This window comes from Ovis aries, chromosome 1, assembly GCF_016772045.2.
Source record: "Ovis aries strain OAR_USU_Benz2616 breed Rambouillet chromosome 1, ARS-UI_Ramb_v3.0, whole genome shotgun sequence".
Lineage (NCBI taxonomy): Eukaryota > Metazoa > Chordata > Mammalia > Artiodactyla > Bovidae > Ovis > Ovis aries.
In genome coordinates, this window is record NC_056054.1 from 278290328 (window position 1) to 278314661 (window position 24334).

General features: G+C 53.5%; 1 protein-coding gene and 1 long non-coding RNA gene across 17 annotated transcripts in view; one reads left to right on the forward strand and one right to left on the reverse strand.

Moving 5' to 3' along the window:
- The window catches only part of KAT2B (lysine acetyltransferase 2B), a 112512-nt gene that overhangs the window by 17153 nt on the left and 71025 nt on the right, over nucleotides 1-24334 (forward strand). For all 16 annotated transcript variants that reach the window (XR_009598584.1, XM_060406810.1, XM_060406771.1 and 13 more), the window contains one exon: nucleotides 22657-22783. Coding sequence is in view for 14 of the 16 variants with exons in the window: in XM_060406771.1 (XP_060262754.1) it covers nucleotides 22657-22783 (127 nt within the window). In the remaining 2 variants the exon portion in view is untranslated. The remainder of the gene's footprint in view (nucleotides 1-22656; nucleotides 22784-24334) is intronic.
- Nucleotides 1258-2612, reverse strand: LOC121817638 (uncharacterized). The gene is made up of 2 exons (XR_006057668.2): nucleotides 2385-2612; nucleotides 1258-2151 (listed from the first exon to the last, which is right to left on the reverse strand). It is a non-coding gene; the product is annotated as an uncharacterized LOC121817638 (long non-coding RNA).

Sequence of the window (24334 nt, forward strand, 5' to 3'; positions counted from 1 at the left end):
GTCCCTGGTGCATCCTCTCAGCAGCTCAGAGGAGGGTACCCTGGAGGCGTGGGAGTCGAGAAGGAACGCGGGGCTTGGTCTCGGGTCTCAGCTCTGCCGCGTGTGTGGCCTTGGGCACCAGCCACGGAGTTTCCCTCTGAACCTGGCTTGCTTCATCTCTAAGACGGAGACCATGACTTCAGCCTTGAAGTTCAAAGACAGAAGGTCCCAGAATGTTCCTGGAACCTTAGACTGTTGTTGGGTCCGCACTGGCAAAATGAATCTGCCTGGTGCTGAAACAGAAATAGTTTCTGATGTAGAAAACAAGCTTATAGTTGCCAGGAGAGAAAGCCGTGGGGGGATAAATTGGGAGATTGGGGTTGACGTGTGCGCGCTGCTGTGTATCAGATAAGCAAGGAAATAGTCCTCAACAACCTGTGGTTCCCTCCACGGGAAAAGACTAAGGAAGAGTGGGTGTGTGTGTCTGTGTAGCTGATTCACGCTGGTGTACACCTGAAGCTGACGCGACGCTGTGAATCCACAGCGCTCCACTAAAAATTACTAGAAACAAGAAAAGAAGTTGCGTGGCACTGTGCTCAGGGTTCCAGTCAGGGGCCGCCAGGCAGTTCCAGAGCACGCAGTTGATGGGACTCCGGGCTGAGAGCCATGCTTGAGACAGAGACGTGGGCACAGGGCTAGAAAATTACTCATTTAAAGAATAATGGCTTATCGTCTGGAAGGGGCCCTGGAAGGGTGTGAACCACTGTGGGCACAGGCACCGGTGCCGCTGTGAGAGTGAAAGCTCCCTGTGTTGGGGGTGTTGGGGCTGCTGGCACTCGAGGGGGGACGAGAACCAGCCTTGAAGTTGAGGGGAGCATGGGAAGCCTTTGTTTGCGTTTGTCCATCCTCCTGGGAGCAGATTGCTGTTCCAGCATCTGGAGCAGCGGCTCTTACCCAGGAGCTCTTGTGCCCCCCGCGGGATGTTTGGCAAAGTCTGGGGACATTTTTGGCAATTGTAATGGGGGGAGGCAGCCCTGTGGGCAGCTGGTGAACAGGCCCAGGGTGTTGGTGACGTCCCATGGTGCGGGCCGCCCCTCTGCATCTGCCGCGGGGGCCCAGCCCCCGAGACAACGGTGCAGAAGCCGAGAAACTGCTTCAGGAGAACGTTGATTTGCCCCCAAATACCATAACTTTGTAGCCGGGGAAAAAATGAATACTTTTCATGTTAATTTGAATAGCACTCAAAATCTGAAAAAAATCTCGTTTGTGAATCCTGGGCATATTTTTAAACAGCTTTATTTTGTATAATCTATAGACCATAAAACTCACCAACTGTGTGTAGTCAGATGCTTTTGCGTGAACGTGCCCAGCAGTGCTTACGTGACCGCAGTCCAGCGTTACCACTCTGCCATCCCTCCCACCCCCTGAAAGTCTGGTCACCGCCCCCCACCTCCCACTGAGGGCACCCTTTTAAAAGGCGATGTTTTATGTCAGGGGATTGTTGGTTTCCAAACAGAAACAAGTATCTTTTGGGCGACATTTTCAGATCAGCAGTATTGTTACAGCAGAGCACAGCACACCCAGGTGGGTAGATAAGACGTTTAAAACAAAAAACCCTACTCAGCCTCTAGCCACATTGCTCTAAAAGGGGGTGCCGTGGAACCAAGCACTGGGGCAGAATGTTTCATCTGGCAGGCACCATACAGAAAGTGAGAAAGATGAGCAAGTTGAATTATTTCCTCCTAAACTCTCAGAGAAGATTGAAATGCCAGCCTGCAAAGCCTTCAGATTACAATTTGCTGTTTTATGTAACTGAGAAAAGTAGTTTATAGGGCAAAACAGCACAAAAATCTGCTGAGGACTGTTTTGTTTTAGGAAGCCTGTGCTTGCAAAAGCAGTGTTTTCTGAGGCCGTGCTGGTGGGTCTTGTGTGTGTTTGTGTTTACCATTCAGTAGGTCTAAATCTTACCCGTCCACACTGGCAGGATTTAATCCCGCGTCCATTTAATTCTGTAAATGCATGGGTCTGACCAGTTGTAGGGATCGTAGAAGGTGAAACATGGTCTCATTCCAGGTGCCGTGGAACAGTCAGAACATCTTCTCAGCTGGATACTCAGCTCAGTGCCAGTAAAGCCTGGGCTCAGGGGCTTCTGACCGAGTTGTCTGTTCCACCCTGAGAGGAAGGTTTGGGAAGAGTTGTCAGAGGTTTCTGGCTCTGGACAGTCTCCTAACTCGAACCCGACTCCACGCTTTGAAACTGCCGCAGTGCCTGTGTGGGACTGCAGGCCACCCGACCTCCTGGAGGGTCGCCTGCCCCCCAGCCCGGCGCCCCCAGGCAGGCCTCGCCTGCCAGCCTTTCCGTCTCCCACGGGAGGCGCGGAGGCAGGGGCCGCCCCGTCGGCTTACCGGGAAGACGAGATCGTGGAGCTTCTCCGAGCCTTCTCAGAACACAGGCACTCCACCGACGTCCGTTCACTTTCTGGCCGTTTCCGTCGCGGTCGGCGGCTCTGTCGCTAGCGTGCGTTTTGCTGCTTGTCATCTGATGCTCCCACCTGGGGGACAGAGAGGCTGGGAGGCCGTCTCAGCCACCGGCGGGCCGGGCGCGGAGGAGGGAGCCGCCCCCGCCCGCGTCCTCCGCGTCCCAGGCGGGCAGGGCGCCTTCCTGCAGATGGGCCACCGGCGGCCTGCGTTCCTGGCAGGCCTTCTCGCGCGCCTCCTATTTGATGTTTATTGTGCTCCTATTGAGAGGGATGTTCAAAGGCTTTCTCTAGTTCATTGAGACGTCCAGGCCGTAAAGCGAGCAGAGTAGCTGTTCTTTATGACTGGCCCGGGGCAGACAGATGCTTGCCCTAGATTGCTTTAAAGCTGACAATCGAGAGCGCCACCGCGCTGGCCCCAGAGAGTTCCCTGTGGAAGGGAGATGAAAGGGGTATCAACTCGGGCCGTCCTAGGTGCCAGGTGGGCTGGAGAGGTGAGGACTCACGGATCCTGGGAACTCAGGAGTCCCCGAATAGCTGCAGATAAGACTGCACACGCGGCAGAATTCCAGCACGATCCAGACGAAGCACTCTCTGCACTTGTGCTGCGCGGCCGGTGCGGTGCTCAGGTCTTCAGCGTGTGTGAGGGTCTGGGGGTGCGCTTCCGCGTATTTGCACGTCGGTGCTGCTGTCACGCAGATATCGCTGTGGAGCGTTCCCAGCCCCCCAGAGGCCTCGTGTGCGCCCTCCTCACCGCCGGTGCCCTTTTCTGTGATGCTCCTTGCCAGAGACTAGCTTTGCCTCCCTTGGAGGTCACATCAGTGGAGTCACAGCGCGGCGTGGCCTCCTTGCCTCTGGCCCTGGCCCTCCACGTGGCAGCCTAGGCTGCCTGTGTTCTCAGCTGGAGCCCTAGTTCATAAAAGCCCATGTTTTTAAGCTAGAAAACAAGTTAAAATTGGTTAACCATTTACAGAATGGAAGCCATTGGATGTGGACAGCTTACTAGGATGAATTTTAATTAGGCTTGTGAAACATTTATTTTATTTTTTTGTGGCTGCACCGCTCTGCGTGGCTTATGGGCTCTCAGTTCCCTGACCAGGGATTGAACCCAGGCTGCCCGCAGTGAAACCACGGCTTCCTAACCCCTGGACTGCTGGAGAAGTCCCCTGGTTAGGCTTCTGAAAGAAAAGATCGGAATTTGATCTTCAGATGTACTGGAAGAACCCACGAGGGTAAGAATGTGGCGGGAAATCTGGGAGGTGTGCCGGCTGCGCTGATGGAGAGAGGGGCTGGGTGAGAGGAGGACCCTGCAGCCGGTGGCCTCCTCCTCCCTGCAGCCCTGGGGAGCCCTTGCTGGTGACTGTCACGCCAAGTCCTGCCGTCACCCCCCCTTGGCTCTGGAAGGTGACCGAGCCGGCCACACAGAGCCGTGCATATTGCGTGCAGTCGCTGGGTTCCTAGAAGGCTGGCTGGAGTCTGGTCCAGAAGGCTCCACTGGACGCCGACACCTCCCTGTTACTGGCCCAGGGGGTGGACACGCAGCACAGAGATGGTTCCTCCTGGTTCACACCCACCCGATCTCCAGAACTGTCTGCTGAGGCTGCTAAGGGCCCCGTCCTCCCCAGGAGCAGCAGTGGGGCGGCTCGATTACTGTACAGCCTCTGGTTTTCCCAAACAGCTCATCCTTGGAAACCCGTGTTAAATATTGAAGATGAACTTACCATTTAATGGAATCATATGGACCGTACAGTAGCCTTTTCTGTAGTTGACAGGGTTAGCACCCTGGGGTTTCCATCTTTTTGTCTTGCATGTGTGCATATGTAACACGGGGGTGTCATCCCCGTGCCATTTATATATTCACTCAGCATTTGTTTCCATGGGCAACTTGGGAAGGTTGCCGCTCAGGTAGGCTTTCCTTTTTAAAACTTCTCACTGGAGGGCAGTTGCGGAGCAGCGCTGTGTCAGCTTCGCGTGTCCAGCAGAGTGAATCCGTTACACAGACAAGCACCCTGTTTCGATTCTCGCCCGCTCAGGTCACCACTGCGCGCTGGGGAGCGTTTGTGCTGCGAGGCATGTCCTTGAGTGAAGGTGAGAGTCGCTTAGTCGTGTTCCACTCTTTGGGACCCCATGGACTATACACTCCCTGGAATTCTCCAGGCCGGAGTACTGGAGTGGGCAGCCTTTCCCTCCTCCAGGGGATCTTCCTGACCCAGGGATGGAACCCAGGTCTCCCGCACTGCAGGCGATGCTCCGCCAGCTGCGCCGCGGGGAGGCCCGCAGTGTGGCCTCGCCAGTCATCCCTGTGGCGCGAGGCAGTGTGTTTACATCCACTCCAGCCTCCCAGTCTGTTCCTCCTCGCACGGTAGGCTTTCTTTAATCTGTTCTTCTGTTTGTACCCAGAGGCCCAGACACAGGACTTACTATGTTTTTAATCAGAAGTCAAATGCATTTATTTTGGAAAGAAAAGTGTGAATGATGTTTCTAACGATTCCCTTGGAGTGACTCACCACCTCATCTTAGGAGGGGGTTTCCTGTAGTCTCTTCAGTGACCTCAGGGCAAGGTGTGAGGGGTGTTTCCATGGAGACCACATCGTGGAGCCCGCCCCCACCCGTGCTGGGCCTGGGCAGCCTCCTGGGGGAGGCCTCTGTGACCGCGGGAGAGTCCAGGAGCGCAGGGTGACCCCTAACATCCTAGTGACTGCTGGCCGTTGCTCGTCTGCGTCAGCTCTAACAAGCGGGTGTTCAAGCTGGCTGGCAGGAGGCCAGGGAGGCCAAGGTCAGCGCGCTTGGAAACAGCGACCTGAATCCTGGCAGCCAGGCCTCGCGCGTCCCCGCAGGACCACCTGCCCGGCCACCTCCCGGGGACGTGTCCACCAGCGCTGGCAGGACACGGGCTGGGGGGCTCCCCAGCGTTCTGCTTTCATGCTGTGAGTCTGCGGGTCAGTGAGGGTCCCGCCCCCTCTACAAGCCTTGGATCTCAGGGCTGTCGAGCGGAGAGAGGGGTCCTGCCAGCATCCCCGTTCATCCGGCAAGACCTCCTGGAATGCGCCGGGCGCTGGCGTAGACACTGGGGCCCAGCGACAGAGGGGCGCCCGCTCTGGGAGAGCTTGCTTTCTGGTAGCAGAAGCAGACAGTAAACAAGAAAACAGCAGAGAGTGCTCAGTGCCGTGCGCACAGTGAAAACGGAAAACAGGGCTGTGGACGAGGCTTCCTGGGCAGCTCGGCCCGACGTGTGCCCGGAAAGCCCTCTCCGAAGAGGGGACCGTCCTGGACCCGAATGACGGCAGGGAGCCAGCTCTGCATGGGGCCCCGGGCCCCGGGACCCGGGGAGAGGCTGCCGCAGAGACTCCAACCCAGGGGGCTTGGCGGGGTCACAGGCAGCCAGGACTGCTGGGCCGGGGGGCGGGGCCCCATTGGACCGTCCTCACAGGGTGAAATGATCCGATCTACTTCCGAGCAGTTTCAGCAAATGCGTAGCCAGACCCAGAACGTGTTTGTCCCCTTGGAAAGTGCCCTCAGAAGCAGCTGCGGGTCGTTTGTGTCCCTAAGGCTTTGATATTCCTGTATCTCTTGTAAATGACCCCACGTGGTGCGCACTGTTCTTTTTCCACTCCGCTTCGGCTTTGGGGTTCGTTCATGTTGCTGCATGCATCAGTAGTTTATTTCTTTTTATTGTTGAGAAATACTCCACTGTATGGACGTGCCATGGTCCATCTGTCTACCTGTTTGCAGTATCTCCAGAGAAGACCTGCTTGTTGTAAGCATCCTCTTCAGCTGCTCTCAGAAGGATAGAGTGTGTGAGAGAAAGAGCAGAAAAGAGGCCATTTGAAGTTATTACAGTCTGGGTCTAAGCGGATGGTGGCTTGGATGAAGGCAGAGGACAGGTGAGGAGACAGCTTGAGGCTGGATCATGAGTTTAGAAGCAACAGGATTTGAGTTATTGGGGGGCGTGCTGGCGTGTGAACAAAGGACAGGTGAATGTGTGTGATGTGTAGGTTGTCGCCCTGAGCAGCTGAGAGGAGGGATCCATTTATCAAGATGGTGAGACCTCGGGAGAAACATTGAGATGGGTGAGAGTTGAGAACTCTCTTACGGACGTGTTACGGTGTGATTCTGAGTTAAGGTGATGTTAAAGTGATATGATTCATTTAGCAGTTGTGTGTAGTATCTGGAGCATTCTAAATAGTTAGCAAATGGTAGCTACTATTCCTGGAGAAGGCAATGGCAACCCACTCCAGTCCTCTTGCCTGGAAAATCCCATGGACGGAGGAGCCTGGTTGGCTGCAGTCCATGGGGTTGCGAGGAGTTGAACATGACTAAGTGACTTCACTTTCACTTTTCACTTTCGTGCATTGGGGAAGGGAATGGCAACCCACTCCAGTGTTCTTGCCTGGAGAATCCCAGGGATGGTGGAGCCTGGTGGGCTGCCGTCTATGGGGTCGCACAGAGTTGGACACGACTGAAGTGACTTGCAGCAGCAGCAGCTACTATTCCAGTTACAGGCAGCGCTAATTAAACCTAAGTGTCCGCGAAGATGAATGGATAGAGAGGTGTGGTGTGTTTACACATTGGGCTGTTCAGTTCAGCTGCTCAGTCGTGTCTGACTCTTTGCGACCCCATGAATCGCAGCACGCCAGGCCTCCCTGTCCATCACCAACTCCTGGAGTTCACTCAGACTCACGTCCATCTAGTCAGTGATGCCATCCAGCCATCTCATCCTCGGTCGTCCCCTTCTCCTCCTGCCCCCAATTTCTCCCAGCATCAGAGCCTTTTCCAATGAGTCAACTCTTTGCATGAGGTGGCCAAAGTACTGGACTTTCAGCTTCAACATCAGTCTTTCCAAAGAACACCCAGGACTGATCTCCTTTAGAATGGACTGGTTGGCTCTCCTTGCAGTCCAAGGGACTCTCAAGAGTCTTCTCCAACACCACAGTTCAAAAGCGTCAGTTCTTTGGCGCTCAGCTTTCTTCACAGTCCAATTCTCACATCCATACGTGACCACAGGAAAAACCATAGCCTTGACTAGATGGACCTTTGTTGGCAAAGTAATGTCTCTGCTTTTGAATATGCTATCTAGGTTGGTCATAACTTTCCTTCCAAGGAGTAAGCGTCTTTTAATTTCATGGCTGCAGTCACCATCTGCAGTGATTTTGGAGCCCCCTAAAAATAAAGTCTGACACTGTTTCCACTGTTTCCCCATCTCTTTCCCATGAAGTGATGGGACCAGATGCCATGATCTTCGTTTTCTGAATGTTGAGCTTTAAGCCAACTTTTTCGCTCTCCTCTTTCACTTTCATCAAGAGGCTTTTTAGCTCCTCCTCACTTTCTGCCATTGGGCTGTTACTTAGCCCTAAAATGGATGAAATAATGTCGCTTGCTGCAGCACGGGCGGGTCTAGGGATTGTCCTAGTAAGTGAAGTAAGACGAATACCATATGGTGTCACTTACACGTGTTCGCTAAAATAGCACAAGTGAACTTACAAAACGGAAACAGACTCACAGAAAACAAGCTCATGGTCCCCAGAGTGGGGGTGGGTGCCTTAGGAGTCTGGGTTTAACGTATACACACTGCTGTGCACAAAACAGGTGACCAGCAAGGCCCCGCTGTGGAGCACAGGGGACTGGATTCAGTGTCTTGTGACGGCCTGTTATGGAAGGGAATACATATACGCACACACAGGATAACTGAATTACTTTGCTGTACACCTGAAGCGGCGGAGAAGGCGATGGCAGCCCACTCCAGCGTTCTTGCCTGGAGAATCCCAGGGACGGAGGAGCCTGGTGCGCTGCCGTCTATGGGGTCGCACAGAGTCGGACACGACTGAAGCGACTTAGCAGCAGCAGCAGCACACCTGAAAAGAACACAGTATTGTAAGTCAGCTACACTTGGAAAAAAACACCAGTGCTGAGTGGTGATTCTTGATCTTAGTGCAGTGACTTGCCCAGCTGGAGGCAAAGGAAGAGTGAGTAAACAGAAATAGTGGGAAATAGGGTCCCCTGGGCGAAGAGGAGAGCAGCTGATGGAAGGTCTTGAGTTTCAGGTAGAAAACTTCACACTGAATCCGCGTGCTAACAGTGAGTCTTTGCACCAGGAAGGAAGACACACAGGATATTTTAGAGCCAGGAGATCGAGGTCGAGATCGAGGATTTGGCGTGGGGTGCTCGCTCCTTGGCCAGCCGGGTGAACGCAGCGAGCAGGCTTCTCTGAGCGCGGACTCGCGGGTCCTGCGGGCCTTGGGGTGGGGAGATAGGACGATGCAGGCGACAGTCGCCTTGGGAGCGGCAGACAGAAGTGCTTAATTTTGCTGGTGGCGTTTTTGAGCGGAGCCCTGTTCCGGGCGGGGCGGGGCGGGCGTGTGCTCAGGTTGCGGAGGGGCCGTTCCTTCCAGCCGCTGCTGGGGGGCTGCGGGGCCTGGCGGAGAGAGAAGAGAGAGCCGGGAGAGGCTTCGGAAGGAGAGCCAGGCGGCCTGGCGTGGGGCCTCGCAGGCAGGTGGTCGCCCTGGGAGCTGGGGGCATGGATGTAGGGAAGGGCGGTGGGCAGGCTCCCGGGGCTGAGGGCGGCCTGAGAACCCGGCCGCGGAGCCGGGTGGGGAGCGGGGTGGGGAGCGGGGTGGGGGCCCGCCCTGCGGCCGGTGGGGCTGCGAGGCTGACCCCACGCGGGCCCCGGCGCCGCCTGTGCCGCTCGTCTGGTCGGCTCGGTGCCGAGACAGCAGGCGGGACCGAGGGGCCCCTGCCCGCGCTGGAGGCCGCGCCGGCCGCCTCGGGGGTCTCCGGCGAAGCCCACGGTGGGGGCGCGCGGGACGAGGCCCCGGGAGCGGCTCTGCGCTCCGTGGCCGCAGCCTCCGGAGCCCCTCCGGGAGACGCCGCCGGCTTTGGGCCTGGAGGGCTGACTCGGCCTCCAGGGGGATGCGGCCCCTCCTGGGCCGGCCGCGGCCCTGGAGTTGTTCTGACAGTGTCTGGGGGTCACGGGGGTCCTGGGCCTTGGATTCGCCCGGATCTGATGAGTCGCCGTGAAGACTCAGGTCTTGACTTGACTCCGGCCCGGATGCAGGGACGTCTTCCAGGCCCCGGGCCCCGTCCCAGAGCTTCCCCGCTGGTCTGATCCTGGCGCGCCTGGGAGGGTCCGCAAGGGCGCCGCGTGCCTCCTGACTGTCCCCGGCGCTCCTCCCCGGGGTCATTTCTCAGGGCTGAGTTCTCTTCTCCCCTGTACCCCTGACCGCTCTCAGCCCTTTCTTCCCTGGTTCCACGTGGCTTCCAGACCGGAACGGCACCCTTCCTCCAGGTCTCCAGAGAGCCTGTGTTTCCGAGTGCCTCACTGGTTGTCTGTTCTCTCCTTCCAATTCTGTTTCCACTTTTTCTCTTTTTTTGGCTGTACCCTGCTCTACGTGGGGTCTTAGTTCCCAGACTGGGGCTCAGACCCTCGCCCTGCAGGGGAAGCGCGGAGTCCTAACCGCTGACCACCAGGGGATCCCCAGTTTTCACCTTCAGTCCCGGGCAAATTCCATCTCCTGAGGGAGGACTGTCTCCCCACTCCCACTTCCTTTTACCAGGGCTCAAAGCCGCCAAATCTTAAAGGTCCCGGTTTCTAGTCACAGCTTTATGCTGTCTGCGGGCCGTCCACGGGCAGTTGTGTAAGCCAGAGGGATTGTCACCGAGTGAGGAAAGAAAAAAGTTCGCGTCCCAGAAAGGATGGCTTAGCTGCTTAAATTCACAGCGTGTGTGGAAAGCTCCTGTTAATCAGGGAGAAGAGAGGTTTTAACAGTTGCATCCCTGAGGCCACCTTCACATTTTGCTGCTCCAAGTGTGGTCCTCACCTCACTTCTTAGAAATGAGATTCTGGGGCCTCACCCTGGCCCTCCTGATTCTGAATCTGCATTTTAACAAGATTGCTGAGGTAATTCGGGGGCAGATTAAAGTTTGAGAAACACGGCTGCAAATCCCACGAGTATCATTCAAACTGCTTCCAAAGCGTTTCACTTCCAGAGACAACATTTATTGGAATCACAGCTCATACAGCAGACTCCAGGTGTTGCTGCTGTTTTAAAATAGGAGGAAAGACTTTTTTTTTTTTTTTCCAAAGAAATACATGATAAAAAAAAAAAAAAAGACATGCTCACAGTTAAGAGCAGAATTCAGATGGCTCACAGTGGTGGCAAGTCAAGTCTTAGACACTCCCACTCCAGTCCTCCCAACCCCAGCTCACTCTTCCTTCTCTTGGAATCATTTTCAGAAATTGTCAGTCTCCCCTCTTCTCCTGCCCTCCTGAGGCTGCATCTTCCGTTTTCTACTGTAGTTTAAGGAGGGGAACTGGAGTCGTTGTACAGAAACCCATTTCTGATTCCAATAGAATGAATTTGCAAACACGCCAGAAAGCTGCAGGGCAGCAGGTCAAAGGTGTCAGTGAGTGAGGAATGCCAGCAAGAGGGCTTTATTATTAGCGCGTCTTAATTGTTTCAGCCTCTCCACTAATTGTGAAAACAGGGCAGCCTACTTAACGACTTATTTCTGTCACTTGTTATTTCTCCTTTGCTGGGGTAGATTCTGACAGGCGTGGCCACCTGGATGTTGTGACTTCTTTTGCTTTTTCCCTGATCAGAAAGGACAGTGATGGAGACCCGCCCCCCAGGGGCTGGTTTTTTATGATGATGATGGTTTTTAATGTAACTTATTAAGGTGGCAGCCCACTCCAGTACTCCTGCCTGGAAAATCCCATGGACGGAGGAGCCTGGTAGGCTGCAGTCCATGAGGTTGTTGAGGGTCGGACACGACTGAGTGACTTCACTTTCACTTTTCACTTTCATGCGTTGGAGAAGGAAATGGCAACCCACTCCAGTGTTCTTGCCTGGAGAATCCCAGGGACGGGGAAGCCTGGTGGGCTGCCGTCTATGGGGTCACACAGAGTCAGACACGACTGAAGTGACTTAGCAGCAGCATTAAGGTTCTTCCATTTGTATTTGAGAAAATAAGCCTCAATTTTGGGACACACTGTAGAAAACTCATATTTGAATAGATAGAGTTTAATAGCAAGTTCTTGCCCTTTTAAACCACAGCTTTATTGAAGTATAATTTGCATGGCATAAATTTCTCTAGCTTTAAGTGTGCAGTTCAATAATTTTAGGAAACTGTCTGAGTAGTATACTCATCACCGAAATCCAGGTTTCCATTGCCCCAGAAAGGGCCTTGTGTCCTTTTGAAGTCAACCCCGTGTGCACTTCCAGCCCAGACTACCGTCGACTTTCTGCTGCTGCTGCTCAGCTGTGTCCGACTGTGCGACCCTGTGGACTGCAGCCCCCCGGGCTCCTCTGTCCGTGGGATGCTCCAGGTGAGAGGACTGGGGTGGGTTGCCATCCCTCCTCCGGCGGATCTTGCCAACCCAGGGATTGAACCTGGGTCTCCTGCATTGCAGGCAGTTGCTTTACCACTGAGCCACCAGGGAAGCCCAGTCAACTTTCCATCTCTGTACATTTGCCTTTTCTGGAGATTTATATAACTGAAATGTATACTATGTGATGTTTTGGTGACTGGTTCCTTGCATAATGCTTTGCAGCTCTTCCTTGTGGTAGCTCGTATCATCCTGTCGCTAGTTTCTGCCCTGTCATATTCCAGGAGGTATGCCGCATTTTATGAATTCACCGGTTGATGGACTTTGGGTTCTTTTCACTTTTTGGCTAATATGAATAATGTTACTGAAAATGATTTTTTTAAAGTTGTGGTAGAATACGTATCACGTAAAATTTATCATCTTAACCATTTTTAAGTTCAGCAGTGTTGATAAATTCACGCTGTTGTACAACCATCATCGTCTCTCTAGTGTATTTCATCCTGCAAAAGGAAACTCTGTTCAACAGCTCCCTACGGCTTCACTTACTCAATTCCTGGCAACCTCCCCTTGTCTCTATGACTTGACTGCCTTTCACTCTGTGTTCTTTCGATGCACAGAAATTGTACATCTTGATTAAGTTGTGTTTCTGTTGTTGCTGTCTGTGCTTTTGGTGTCCTGTCCAAGCCATCGTGGACAAGTCTAATGTTAAGCTTTTCCCTTATGTTTTCTGTCAAGGGTTTCATTGTTTTAGGTCTTTAATCCATTTGAGGTTGGTTTTTCTGTATGATGTGAGAGTCCAACCACCTCATTCTTTTGCATGTGAATATTCAGTTTTTCCATTTGTCGAAAAGGTTGCCTTTTTCCCATTGAATGGTCTTGGCCTCCTTGTCGAGAATCATTTGACCACCTATGTGAGGGTTTATTTGGGGGCTTTCTGTTAGTTTAACTTTTTATGAAACTGCTGAGTTGTTTTCCACGGCCTCTTCAACAGTGTCCAAGGACTCCTGTGTCTTCATGACCGGATGTATTACCTGCTCTTTTGATTGCAGTCATCCTTGGGGGAGAAGTTGTATCCCACTATGGTTTTCATTCTTAACCTTTGAAAGTTTTGCTTTTGTCCAGCCTGGAACAGAGAGGTAGCAGAACAGACAGACACACGCGCACAACCACAGGGCCTGAACACACTCGGTGCTTCTGCAGGGCAGGCTGAGCAGATGCAGGGAGCTGTCTTAATGTCCAGAGCTGCTGCTTTCTCTTCTGAGTAGCGGGAGCAGTAAATCCCTTTCTCACACAGGGTGAGATGGGAATGTGTATGCAGGTGCCTGTTTTAGCCCATGCTGTGGTGTTGGAGTCACAGCTTCACTCCCTAATCCCGTCTGTTTGTTTCCGCTGTGGGACATTCCCTGTCACTGGCTTGACTTCTCCAGCAAGCACAACTCTGGCATTTTAAGCCTGACGGCGTCCTGCTGAGGGCCTGGCGCTCCTGCTGCAGCTCCTCTGGGTGCCAACCAGGATTCTTTAGGCCCAGAGCACCCCCCTCCCTGTCTGCCTGCCATCTGGGTCATGGTTACTTGTTTATCCAGTTTTGCTTCCTTCTGTCCTGGCTTCTGCATCCTCTGACCTCTCACCCTGGATCCTGCTGGGGCAAAGACCATTTTTGTGCCGTTGGCTTGTCGGCAGCACTGAGGCGGCCTTTTCTCTCCCTGCGCTGCTGCTCTGCAGAGACGGGCTCCTGGGGAAAGAGCTCCCCACCCCCATGCCCGGGTAGTAGCTGCCACAGTAATTGGCTTGGCAGTCACTCCCTGCAAGGTTGTCCTGCAGCTGATACTTTGTTGAAGCTGCAAGGCCAACCCCCTTGGGAGTTCCCCGAGCCAGCAGCCGTCTGGTCTAATTAAGGTGTTTTGAAGGGAGCCCTCTTATCTCAGAGAACAGTGGCGGCTGGAACATCTGGAAGGGAGATAGGGAGGCCAAGGCGGAGGGCAGGTAGCAGCAGCTTGGTGCACTTGGCAGAAAATGCTCTGCTGGCATCAGGGGTGATGCTGAGTGTTTTCTCAGAACTTAGTACGTCTTCTCTCGTAAACTGGGCCGTAGGGCCTGCACACGTTGAAAATACGGTGCACTTAGGGCTCAGCATGTCCTGTGGTATTTGTACACATGTAGGAAGTACTGTTCTTATCCCACCAACATGAAATATCCAGAAACAAGTGAGCAAAATCCAGAGACTTCCAGATATTTCAATTGGGTATAACTTTCATCACTTGGAAGCATTTAAGAGATATGGGGACTCCTCTGTACCTAAGCAGTTAGGCTCCGTAGTGAAGACTTGGGTTTGGAGGGCGAGTTCCCTTTACGCTCTCGTGCAGCAGCCTCGATAGGAGTAGAACGTGGGCACCTGTCTGTAACTTGGCATTCCCTAATAGCCACTTGTGCTCTTAAACTTTGTGTTAGAGTTGGTTTACAGTGTTGCGTCAGCATCAGGTGTACAGTGGAGTGAATCAGTTATGCGTGTGCATATATCCACTCTGTTTCAGATTCTTTTCCCACGTAGGTCATTACAGAGTGTTGAGTGGAGTTCCCTGTGTTACACAGCAGGTTCTTATCTGTTTTATGCCACTTGTGTTAATTTTCTCAGAATGCCATAAAAAAATGATCATAAACATTATTAGTTCCTTTAATTCAGTTTTGGAGGCCAGAGGTCTGAAATCAAGGTGTCAGCAGGGCAGGGCTCTGAAGGGTCTGGGAAGAATCCTTCCTGGGTCTTCCTAGCATCTGCTGGCTCCTGGTAGCCTCGGCTAGGACCAGGGATCGACCCGTGCTCCCTGCATTGCAGGCTGGGTTGTTAACCCCTGAACCACTGGGGGAGCTCCCTCTTGGCTTTATAGATTCTCCTCTCCAGTCTCTGCCTCTGTCTCCACAGGGCGTCTTCCATGCGTATGAGTGACTCGGTGTCATCTCTCTCCTTTCTCTTACACGAACACCGCTTACTGGGTTTAAGGCCCAGTCTAAACTAGGCTGATTTTGTCTCAAGACCCTTAAGTAACTCTGTGTCCAGACAAGGTCCCTTTGTGACGTTCTGGGTGGTCATAAGCTTTGGGGACAAGTATTCACCATATAAAAAATGGAAAGGAAACACTTTCACTAGTTTTAATGTTTTACCTAATATTCCCAAATATCATTATAGCATGGAATTAGTAGAAAAGAGTTCCTAGGTAGATAGTTCAGCATTATTTCCCCACCTCTGACGCTCAGCCTCTGACCTCAGCGCAGATCTGACAATGTGGCTCACCTTGGCCTTGCCCTCGGGTGTCAGAATGGTCTGGAGCCCTGCACGTGGTCGACACAGCTTTCCCACTTCAGGGTTTCTCTGTCCTCCCTTCTCACCCTCCCTCCACCCTCCTCTTAGTTTTCATGGAATTTTTCTGTTTATTTGGGAAAAGTCTCAGTCCTTCTGAACAAAAGAAACAAAACCCTACTTTGTAAAAGCTACCGGGTTCCCAAGACTCAGCGAGGAAGCAAGCTTAGCCGATTTTGAAAGAAGTCTTTTATTCAGTTACTTTCTAAATCATTGGAGTTTCTTGTGCAATTTACTAAGCTCTTCTGTCACAAGTGGCTTCAGTGTGGGGGTGTAGCCTTCTTTTACTGAATAGGGGGAATGCAAGGGTCTCGGGAGGACTCTCCCTCCTGTGAGGTTCCTGACCTACCCACTTCTCAGGCCCCCAAGAATACGGCAGACTTCTGTCATATTAAGACAAGAAGAGGCATCAACTTTTAACTTCTGGACTCTTAAAGTCTGTTGCAATCATGAGGTTAAGATTTTTATCTCTGAAAACCCATATCCTTTCTCCAAGAACTGGAAGCTTGTTCCTGTCTTGGCTTGAACCTCAGTGAGGGGAGGGGGCTTATAAGCAGGGACAGGGACAAGGGTGTTGGATCCTGGAATTCTTACATGTGGTTTATGGTGAGGATGTGGTTTCCACCCTCTCTGTGTGTACTGAGCCTCTGTTACTGTTGTTGGAATCTCTCTGGAATTACTTTTCATTCAGAGGAATCAATGTCAAAGAAAATTAGCAATCAACCCATGAATATGAACTCCAGAGAAGAATACAGAATACAAAGGGAATATCCCTTCCCCTCCCCAACTTTCACCCCCCCCACCGCCAAAGTGTGTATCTTTCTAGTTCCTCTGCATATCCGCATTCCTACATTTGAAATTGCTTATGCATTTAACAAACATACATCAAATTATGCTCCATATTATTCTGTGGGTTTGTCTTTGCTGCCATTCACTAGGACCTAGAGAGGTTCCTTGTCAGCACAAATATTTAGCCTTATTTTTAAAAATGTTTTAGGTGTAAGCAAAGTTACATCTATATATCTTCACACATTGAAAAGATTCTTTCCCCATATGGTCATTAGAGGGTGTTGCGTAGAGATCGCTGTGCTGTGCAGGAGGCGCTCGGTAGTCACTGTTTTATGTGTGGTGTGTGTAGATATCAATCCCCATCTCCCAGTTGATCCCTCTCCCCTTCCCCTGCCGGTAACAGTGAGTTTGTTGTCTACACTGCAACTCTCTTTCTGTTTTGTAAATAAGTTCATTTGTACCTCTTTTTTTAGATTCCACATATAAGTGGTATCATATGATATTTATCTGTCTCTGACTTACTTCACTCAGTCTGACACTCTCTAGGTCTATCAGTGTTGTTGTAAATGGTGGTATTTCTTTCTTTTTTATTGAGTAATATTCCATCGTGTATGCTTGTTTTTGTCCTGTTGGTCAGTCGTGTCTGACTCTTTGCGACCCCATGGACTGCAGCATGCCAGGCCTCCCTGTTATTCACCATCTCCCAGAGTTTACTCAAACTCATGTCCATCGAGTCAGTGACGCCATCTAACCATCTCATCTTCAGTCGTCCCCTTCTCCTCCTGCCCTCAATCTTTCCCAGCACCAGGGTCTTTTCCAGTGAGTCGGCTCTTAGCATCAGGTGGCCCAAGTATCGGAGCTCCAGCTCCAGCCCTTCCAGTTTATGCTGTGCGTATGTATCACATCTTTTTTAATCCATTCCTCTGTCGATGGACATTTCAATTGCTTCCATGTCTTGGCTATTGTAAATAGTGTTGCAGTGAATGTTGGGATGCATATATCTTTTTTGTTGTTTAATATTGTGAGCAAGTGACTCCAAGTTAGGAATAACTTTTTAATTAGAGGATAACTGCTTTACAGTGCTGTGTTAGTTTGCGTGTGTCTTTTAAATTAGTTTTCTCCAGATTCATGCCCAGGAATGGGATTGCTGGGTCATTTACGTGAGGAGCGTCACTTTTCGTTTGTAAGCTGACCAATCTTTTGTTCAGTAAGTGATGTGATTCCACAGTGATCGGAACCAGCATCTTCAAGCTCCTTTCGTTGGCTGCATCCTCTTCAGGTCCTTGCTTTAAAGTACTGTCATAGTTGATCATGACGTATAGAGCTCTGGTCTCAGCTAATCTTTCACCTAACAGGGCTCTCCTACCATGTTACCAGCATCTTCATTACCACTTCCATCCATTCTGCGCCTACCCACCTTCATTCCTTGGTGCCTCTAACAGTCTTGTGGGATGGATATTTTGTGCTCCTTTCATAGATTAGGAAGCGTAAGGTTAAGGGATTTGCCCCAGGTTCATACGGTTAGCAGATGTTGAAGTTAAGATTTGAAATTGCCTCTACATCACTCCAGGCCCACCCTCCTGAACAGAGCTCTGATACTGCGTGCTGTCCCCGGCCGCCTGTCTGCCAACCTCAGCCCAGGCTGAAACACTTGGCTGGCAAACACATTCCTTGCCCCGTCGCTGCTGTGGGTTGGTCGGGGGCAGGTGCCGGGGGCCGCGGCCGAGTCCTCCCGGACGCGCTCCGCCTTCCCCAGGTTCCCGCCAGCCTCTGCGGCGGAGCGCGGTCCTGCCTTCCCCCTGCGCTCCCGCTGGCTGCATCCCTGCCTTCTGCGCGCCCCCAGGCTCGGAGGAAGCGTATCCTGAAGGAAGATCCCGGGCCTGGGACTCTGCTGCGGGAAGACCCAGTCTGGGAGAATGTAATCACTCGCTTAGAGAAGATGCAGGCCTGCCTCCCTCTGGCGCTGCCCGCGCTCCCAAACGCCGCTTCACTTCTCTGAGGAAGCTCCCCAGGGACTCCAGGGCCTCTTACGGCCGAGCGCCGCTGGGCTGCGTCTTCATCTCCTGTGAAGAGAGGGTTCTGGTGTCTCAGCATCCAGGCTTGTGATGTGAGGGACACGCACAGGGTGCCCAGGGTTTGGAGCGAGAGTACACGGGGCGCGAGGAGCAGGAGAGGCTTGGGGCTTGCCTCCTTTCCCCTCTCCTCCCGGTGCACGTCACCCCCCGCCCTCCAAACGCAGGGAAGTGCCGTCTGCGTGCGCCGTCTGCGTGCGCCGTCTGCGTGCGCCGTCTGCGTGCGCCGTCTGCGTGCGCCGTCTGCGTGCGCCGTCTGCGTGCGCCGTCTGCGTGCGCCGTCTGCGTGCGCCGTCTGCGTGCGCCGTCTGCGTGCGCCGTCTGCGTGCGCCGTCTGCGTGCGCCGTCTGCGTGCGCCGTCTGCGTGCGCCGTCTGCGTGCCGTCTGCGTGCGCCGTCTGCGTGCCGTCTGCGTGCCGTCTGCGTGCCGTCTGCGTGCCGTCTGCGTGCCGTCTGCGTGCCGTCTGCGTGCCGTCTGCGTGCCGTCTGCGTGCCGTCTGCGTGCCGTCTGCGTGCCGTCTGCGTGCCGTCTGCGTGCCGTCTGCGTGCCGTCTGCGTGCCGTCTGCGTGCCGTCTGCGTGCCGTCTGCGTGCCGTCTGCGTGCCGTCTGCGTGCCGTCTGCGTGCCGTCTGCGTGCCGTGGGAAGAGCCGCGGGGAGGCCCCGCCCCAGGCACTGCCGCGGGCCTTTTTACCTGTGGACTCGGACTTTTGCCACAGGAAGTGCTGTCACGGGGTGATGGCTCTCCTCGTAGCCGTGGAGCGATCAGGGTTGATCAGGCCTGCTGGCGGCCTCCCCGCGTCCTCGTAATGAGGAACCTCATGCCTAACTAGGTCAGCGTCTCTCAGCGTCTGGAGTGGCAGATGCGCGGCCTTTGGTGGCGTTCATTCTGGTCCACATGGAGCTCGTGCCACGGCTACTTCCTTCCCGGGGTTGGCCTGCCTGTGAAGACTGCGGCTCTGGTTACTTAGGTGACCAGATGCAAAATCCATCATGCCTGTCAAAAGCTACAGAGGTCGATGAGACAGACTGAGGACAGAGTGTACTTCGGTCATTATCCGCTTGACCCCACACCTGACATAAGCCCTCTGCCTTCCTAAGTCAGGAAACCCTTGACTGGCAGCTTGGCACCTTTATGACAATTCAGGGAGCATCCTGCGGTCTCGTGGTGGGCCTTTCTTTCTGTCCAGGTAACGGAGACTTGTAAGTGCCGGGTTGTGTTTGTTAACGTGCTTCCCCGTGTGATGAGAGCATTGTTATCCTGGACTGGAAGTTAAAAGCAGAAGGAAGGAAGACGATTCATTGATAGAGATTCAGTTCAGTCAGTTCAGTTCAGTCAGTTCAGTGCAGTGCAGTGCAGTCGCTCAGTCGTGTCTGACCCTTTGCGACCCCATGAACCGCAGCACGCCAGGCCTCCCTGTCCATCACTAGCTCCCGGAGTTCACTCAGACTCACGTCCATCGAGTCCGTGATGCCATCCAGCCATCTCATCCTCGGTCGTCCCCTTCTCCTCCTGCCCACAATCCCTCCCAGCATCAGAGTCTTTTCCAGTGAGTCAACTCTTCGCATGAGGTGGCCAAAGTACTGGAGCTTCAGCTTCAGCATTAGTCCTTCCAGTGAATATTCAGGACTGACTGGTTGGATCTCCTTGCAGTCCAAGAGACTCTCAAGAGTCTTCTCCAACACCACAGTTCACAAGCATCAATTGTTCGGCGCTCAGCCTTCTTCACAGTCCAGCTCTCACATCCATACATGACCACTGGAAAAACCATAGCCTAGACTAGACGGACGTGACAGGAACGTGGGTGGATCCCCGCCGCGCCATGATTGCTGTTTAAGGAAAACAAGAATGGGGATGGTTGGCCCTCGTGACTAAAGGAAAAAATGAAGGAGAAAGAGAATGTTTGCAGACCCCCTGCCTCAAGCCCTTGTGTTCTGCCTGCACCCCCGTCTGCAGCCCGGAGGACCCTCCTGGAGCGGAAGAGAAGAGACACGGAGCCGGGCCGGCGCGGCAGCGTTCTCGGGAGGCCTTCCCCGCGGGGCCCGCACGGCAGCTCGGCTTTCCGCCCTGAGCTCCGCCCGCCCTGGCCGCCGCGCTCTGCGGAGCAAACCAGGCCTGGCTGCCCCTGCGCAGGTTGCTCCTCCTGCCTGGGATGCTCTTCTGCCAGCGAGCTTCATCGTCAGCCTTTGCTTGCCTGCCCGCGTCTCTAAAAGTCCCGGTTAGAACCGTGCGTTTGACGGCTCTGTTCCAGACCTTCGCGGCCCGCCGTCCGTCTTTCCCGCCCAGCACCAGCCCGCTCTGATGGCCTGTGCGCTGTGCCCGCCTGTGCTGCCCGGCCGCCACCCCCAGCGCCCCCGCGGCTGCGGCCCCGGGCCGGCAGGGTCTCCTCGGCTCCGTCCATACCCGGCAGGCGTAGCCGGCGGGGAGTAGGCCCTCGGCGCGCATCGTGCAGCCTTGACCTCGGATGTCGTTCTCCCGACTCCAGGTTTCTGGCCGCCGCTGTTCTCTCCTTCTGGGTTTGGCGCGCCCTCCTCATTGGCTGCTTTTGTCATCACTTGTTTTTCTCTAGCCAAAAGCCTTTTTTGGAAAGGGCAGCTGAATCAGACCAACTGCTCAGAACAGCTGGAGGCGGGGCCGCTGGCCCACTGTGAGGAGATGAGGAGTGGATGGGGCGGGGGTTCTCCCCCAGGTCTCGAGATTGTGGGGTGCCTTCTGGGACGCAGACTCTCATGAACATCACCTCAGGAACGTGGCCTTGGAGACCGTGTCTCTAAGAGGCACATGGCTTGCCTCAGAGAATTTCAGGGCCCGGTTTAGCTTAGCATCAGAGCATGTGCCTGGCCAGACCAAAGAGGGTCCCTGGAGCTATGCACCGGGGGCTGCTCTGCTGGCGTCGCTGGTGGAAGGTCCTTCCTCAGCCCATCCTCACTGTGAGGAGCAGTCAGGTGGGGCTTGCCAGGTTCCACGCACCCACGGGGAAGGGCTTACCATCAAAAGCAGGTTTTTCTTGCGTCTTGACCCTTCCTGCCTTGCCAGTTTATTCTTTCTTTTCTTACTCTCCTCTACCTGCACACACTTCAGAAACTATTCCTATCTTGGAGAATTTTCTGTGTGAGGTCAAGGCAGCAGCCGTTCTGAAATTTTCAGACTTCTGTTAACTTCAGTCATCTGGTACACCAGGGGCTGGGGTGGGTGGGTGGGATTGCTGGGACATCCAAACCAGGGAGAAAAGATGTCTGAGGGAACGAAAGATCTAACACAAAGTCCAAGCCCAAGCACAAAAATCTATTGCAATTTATTTAAAGGCCAGTACTGTCCAGGAGAAAGTGAAGTCGCTCCGTCGTGTCTGACTCTTTGTGACCCCATGGACACCAGGCTCCTCTGTCCATGGGATTTTTCTAGGCAAGAGTACTGGAGTGGGTTGCCATTTCCTTCTCCAGGGAACTTCCCGACCCAGGGATCGAACCCAGGTCTCCCACATTGTAGACAGACGAATGTTCTATAGCCGCATTAAAAAAGAAAAAAGACAACCGTCCAAGTGGGTCTTAATAGCTCTTAACTCCATGTTTCTAAGACATTGGCATTGCAGAATGTGACAAACGTGGAAGCTGCCGAGATGCTTGCTTTCTGCGCCAGTCTTCCAAGCCTGCTGTGTGCCTTGCGTCTCCAGTGTGTGCCCGTGTGCACAGGCCGCGTTGCAGGGGCCTGGTAGCCGCTTGTGACTTGTGAGGCCACAAGTGTTGGGCGGTGTACACAGAAGGCTGTTAGCTGGAGTGAATCAGCCCAGGTTTCATGTTGTTTCAGCAACTCATATTTTTATTTCTCATCGATAGAAGATTTCAAGCTCTCAATAAGAGAGGGCTGGTGTGGTGAAGGAGAGAGTCACTCAGTGCGAGCTTTCCACGTTTCCCTCCACCCTTATGACCAGTGAAGACCCAGAGTGGCACTCGGTAGAATAATCAGGAATAATGGATACCTTTCCACGCTTGTCCTCTGCTTTATAACCCAGGTCATCACAGAAACACTTGAGCATTTTTGCTGTTTTCTAAGAAGGTGGGGAAATGTGCTAAGTGGGGAAAGTTAAGAATGATGCTGTCAGGCGTTACCAGAAAGTGCTCTGGCGTGGGAAACCGGGGAGATTGTTGGGAGGGAGAACTCGCAGACTCCACGAAGAACTCTCCACGTGTACAGCTGGGGGCCCACGGCGGACTGGGAGGAGCCGGCGAGGGCGTCCTCACCTGCTGTGTCCCTCTGGTGGCTCCGGGGTCGCTGACCTCGTCAGTCCCTTGGGCAGAGCTGTCGCCAGAGCCCCACGTGTTGTGGGGACCTCAGGAGTCTGGCTTTTCCCTTCGGGAAGCTTGATGGATGGACTCCGTGGATGCTCGCTGGGGGCGTGGTGCCAGAGCGGAGGGCACAGTCCTCTCTCTCTGAGGCAGGATCAGCGGAAAGGAAACCAAAACCCCAAAAGCAACGACAAAACAACATGTCTGAGTCACACACCCTCTTTGCCTTTTTTCTGCTTTTGTTTCCTGCTAATACAGAGAACATTATTAAGTCAGGAGTGGGAAGGTTGCCGTCCTGTGACTGGTGTGTGTTACTTATGTATAAAACATTCAGTTCCTTGCTGTCTAGTATATAATTTTGTTTCTCCCTTTGTTTGTTTTTTAGGCAGAGGAATCTTGTAAGTGCAATGGCTGGAAAAACCCCAATCCCTCGCCCACGCCCCCCAGAGCCGACCTGCAGCAGATCATCGTCAGCCTCACGGAGTCCTGCCGGAGCTGCAGCCACGCCCTCGGTGAGTCCCGCCCCTCGGGCCCGCCAGCGGCGTCCCCGAGACTCGGCCCTGCTGGGCTGGGCGGGTTAGCCAGACTTGTCCACCTCGCCTCTGAGGAGGCCGCAGGCACGACCCCTTAGCCTCCTGGTTCTGCTGGGAGCTTCTCGCGGGAGGCGAGTCCTGCCCTGTGCGCACTCGGTCTTCTTCTTCTTGGAGTTGTCGGCTGTGCGGGGTCTTCGCGGCGGCTCAGGCTTTTCTCGAGCTAGGGCAAGCAGAGCTTGCTCTCTGATCGCGCTTCGTGAGGGCTTCCCATCTGGCGGCCCCTCTGTACGGGGCTTCAGCTGCGGGGCGCAGGAGCTGTGACACTCGGGCTTAGCCCGTCTGGCGCGCGGCGTCTTCTGGGATCAGGGCTCGCACTGTGTGTCCTGCGGGCGGATTCTTCGCATTCTCCACTGCCCCTTTCATCCCTCTCTGTGTCCCCTCACTTTCCCCAGGAGCTGGGCTGACCGCTGATGGGGGCGGGGCAGGGGATTGCCAAATGGGACGAAATGTGGCCGCTGAACTAGTTAGAATAATACTTAGCATGTCCTGATTCACTCTGATTTTTTTTTTTATTCTTTTCTGATTCCCTGAACTTTCTGAGTGCTTAATTTTATCTTCATATTCTTTAATTTCCTGGGTCTGCTATCTCTTTTCTTCCTTGGAATTGTGTTTGGTAAATATTTACTTGTCTTTTCCCTTTCAACATTCTTATCTGTCCCTGCAAGCTAATCACTATCAGCCTAGCCACACTCTGCCCGAGTTAGTTACCAGGACTGTGCTAATACAGTCTGAGTCCTGATACTAGTTTTAGGACAAACATTTTCTTTTTAAATTATATTCTGTCTAAGTGGATGAAAGTTATTGCGTAGTTTCCCCTAGAAATTCAAATTCAAAGTCATAGGGGGTCTGGGACTGCTGTTCTTACTTTCCTGTCTTCAGTCATCCGGTCTCCCAAAGAACGGTCATTGTGCAGGTTGCCGCCCCCTGCCACACCAGTGCAGCCCTGGCCATGCATCCTAACACATCCTAATTACTTTCCCACCTGCCCCTTGTGAGGGCTGGGTGCTTTTAGCCATCATCTTTCTCTCAAGCTTCCCGCTCATCTCAGATGGAGCATCAGCCTTCGGTAGCCAGCAGGTAGGTCTAGGTAGAAGTGTGATTTTGTATTCAGCTAGAGAGGGTTTCAGTCTGTATAGAACAAAATAGGACATAGTGCGATCTCAGGAAGTTACCACACCGGAGTGACCTGAGGAAAGGAACTAGAGAAGCTCCGTCTCAGGAGAGACGTAAACGCGCCTACAGTCGCATCACTGTGTTGGTTTAACTGGTGTCTCTTCTGGCTTTTGAAGCAGCCAGTGCAAAGCAAAAGGCCAAGGGTCACAGGAACGGCTTTGCTTGAAACTCACCTTTTCCACCGTCATCCCGGAGCGTTGCCCTTTAGAATTGCCTCGGGGAATGGGACGCAATAGAGCTCCTCAAACACTGGACTTGAACTGCACTTGGTATTGATGGGAAATCCTATTATCCTTC